This window comes from Crotalus tigris, unplaced genomic scaffold (assembly GCF_016545835.1).
Source record: "Crotalus tigris isolate CLP2741 ecotype Arizona unplaced genomic scaffold, ASM1654583v1 scf7180000021067.2438, whole genome shotgun sequence".
Taxonomy (NCBI): Eukaryota; Metazoa; Chordata; class Lepidosauria; order Squamata; family Viperidae; genus Crotalus; species Crotalus tigris.
The window spans coordinates 1-2,438 of NW_024098337.1; the positions used below are offsets into that span (position 1 = coordinate 1).

Genomic DNA, 2,438 nt, shown 5'->3' on the forward strand with positions numbered 1-2,438 from the left:
AGGTGGTGCCTCCTTCAGCTGGGGTGGAGTCTGCATGAATAGAAGAACTCGTGCCGTGGGATGCAATGGTGGTCTCTGAGGGAGACGATGGCGGCGAGGTCCGATCCGGAGAGGATACGGTCGGCATGGAAGGAGACGTGGCCAGGGGAGATTCGGATGCTGGGGAAGCTGTTTTGGTCACTTCTGCTGAGGTCGACATGGCGGCCTTAATGGGAGAAAACCTTTGCTGACGGTTGCGTGGTTTGACCTTCAAGAGTACGTGGAAGCTGGTCTCCCAGTGTGATATGCGCCCTCATCCGGGTGAACCGGTCACCTCCATATCAGGGGTGGTCTGAGCTGCACGCCGGAGGAGATGTTGCGCGGAAGAGAGGGAAAGGCTGGTCCCCTTCAACTGGCTTTTGTATGTCGTGACCTTTGGTCTGGATGACGGGTTGTACGCGTGGAAGTGACGTGTGGTGTTGCGCTTGGTAAGGGCAATGGAAGAGGGGTGACTGGAAGGGGAAGAAGTTGACGGGGAAACGGAGGTGCCTCGGGCAGAGCTGACCTCCGGTTCCCCTGTGGAAGAGCCAGAAGGCGGGTGTTGAGTTGTGGTCTCCTGCGGTGAGGTTCCTTTCGGCTGCATGGTAGAAGAGTGGGCGAGGGAGGGACTAGTTTGGTCCTTGGCGGAGGTTAGCTCAGTCATGCCAACAGTAGCTGTCTTGATGACAATAGAGGCCATCGACTCTGTGGAGGACATGGTTTCTGGGACTTCAGTGCTTGAGCGTGTCGAATGGAGCGAAGAGGTGGTGCCTCCTTCAGCTGGGGTGGATTCTGCATGAATAGAAGAATGCGTGCCGTGGGATGCAATGGTGGTGTCTGAGGGAGACGATGGCGGCAAGGTCCGATCCGGAGAGGATACAGTCTGCATGGAAGGAGACGTGGCCAGGGGAGATTCGGATGCTGGTGAAGCTGTTTTGGTCACTTCTGCTGAGGTCAGCTCGGCCTTAGTGGGAGAAACCGTGCTGAGGTTTTTTTTTGGGGCGTGGTTTGAACGCTTCAAGAGACGTGAAGCGGGTCTCTCACAGTGGAAGGCTACCCTCATCGGGGTGTAACCGTGTCACCTCCACAGTCTAGGTTATGAGCTGCAACTAAACGTAGAGATGTTGACGCCTGAAGAGAGGGAAAGGGCTGTTCCCACCTCAACTGCTGTTGATTCTAACCATTGGCTGAGACGGTGGACCGTGAATGGACGGTGGTTTCCTTGTAGGGCCACAATGGTAAGAGTGTGACCTGAAGGGGAAGAGTTGACTGTAAACGGAGGTGCCTCGGCATAGCTGACTTCCGGTTTCCCTGTGGAAGAGCCAGAAGGCGGGTGTTGAGTTGTGGTCTCCTGCGGTGAGATTCCTTTCGGCTGCATGGTAGAAGAGTGTGCGAGGGAGGGACGAGTTTGTTCCTTGGCGGAGGTTAGCTCAGTCATGCCAACAGTAGCTGTCATGGTGACAATAGAGGCCACCGACTCTGCGGAGGACATGGTTTCTGGGACTGCAGTGCTCGAGCGTGTCGAATGGAGCGAAGAGGTGGTGCCTCCTTTAGCTGGGGTGGATTCTGCATGAATAGAAGAACGCGTGCCGTGGGATGCAATGCTGGTCTCTGAGGGAGACGATGGCGGCGAGGTCCGATCCGGAGAGGATACGGTCGGCATGGAAGGAGACGTGGCCAGGGGAGAGTCGGATGCTGGGGAAGCTGTTTTGGTCACTTCTGCTGAGGTCAGCTCGGCCTTAGTGGGAGAAACCTTGCTGAAGGTTGGCGTGGTTTGACCTTCAAGAGACGTGACGCTGGTCTCCACAGTGGAAGGCGACCTCATCGGGGTGGAACCGGTCACCTCCAGAGTCGAGGTTCTGAGCTGCACAGACGTAGGAGATGTTGCCGAAGAGAGGGAAGGGCTGGTCCCCTCAACTGCTGTTGATTCGACCTTGGCTGGAGGATGGGTGGACCGGAAGGAGACGGTGGTTTCCTTGGTAAGGGCAAGGGAAGAGTGGTGACTGGAAGGGGAAGAAGTTGACGGGGAAACGGAGGTGCCTCGGGCAGAGCTGACCTCCGGTTCCCCTGTGGAAGAGCCAGAAGGCGGGTGTTGAGTTGTGGTCTCCTGCGGTGAGGTTCCTTTCGGCTGCATGGTAGAAGAGTGGGCGAGGGAGGGACTAGTTTGTTCCTTGGCGGAGGTTAGCTCAGTCATGCCAACAGTAGCTGTCGTGGTGACAATAGAGGCCACCGACTCTGCGGAGGACATGGTTTCTGGGACTGCAGTGCTTGAGCGTGTCGAATGGAGCGAAGAGGTTGTGCCTCCTTCAGCTGGGGTGGATTCTGCATGAATAGAAAAACTCGTGCCATGGGATGCAATGGTGGTCTCTGAGGGAGACGATGGCGGCAAGGTCCGATCCGGAGAGGATACAGTCGGCATG

At 56.8% G+C, this 2,438-nt stretch overlaps 1 protein-coding gene across 1 annotated transcript; it reads right to left on the minus strand.

Annotated features, from left to right (window-relative positions):
• Window positions 1–412: 412 nt before the first annotated feature.
• LOC120320009 (mucin-13-like) lies at window positions 413–2,432 on the minus strand (the record flags this gene model as incomplete). The annotated part of the gene is made up of 2 exons (XM_039369434.1): window positions 1,757–2,432; window positions 413–982 (listed from the first exon to the last, which is right to left on the minus strand). Coding segments are annotated over exons 1-2 (1,080 nt in total), but the record flags the coding sequence as incomplete, so codon positions are not given.
• Between the last annotated feature and the right edge of the window lie 6 nt (window positions 2,433–2,438).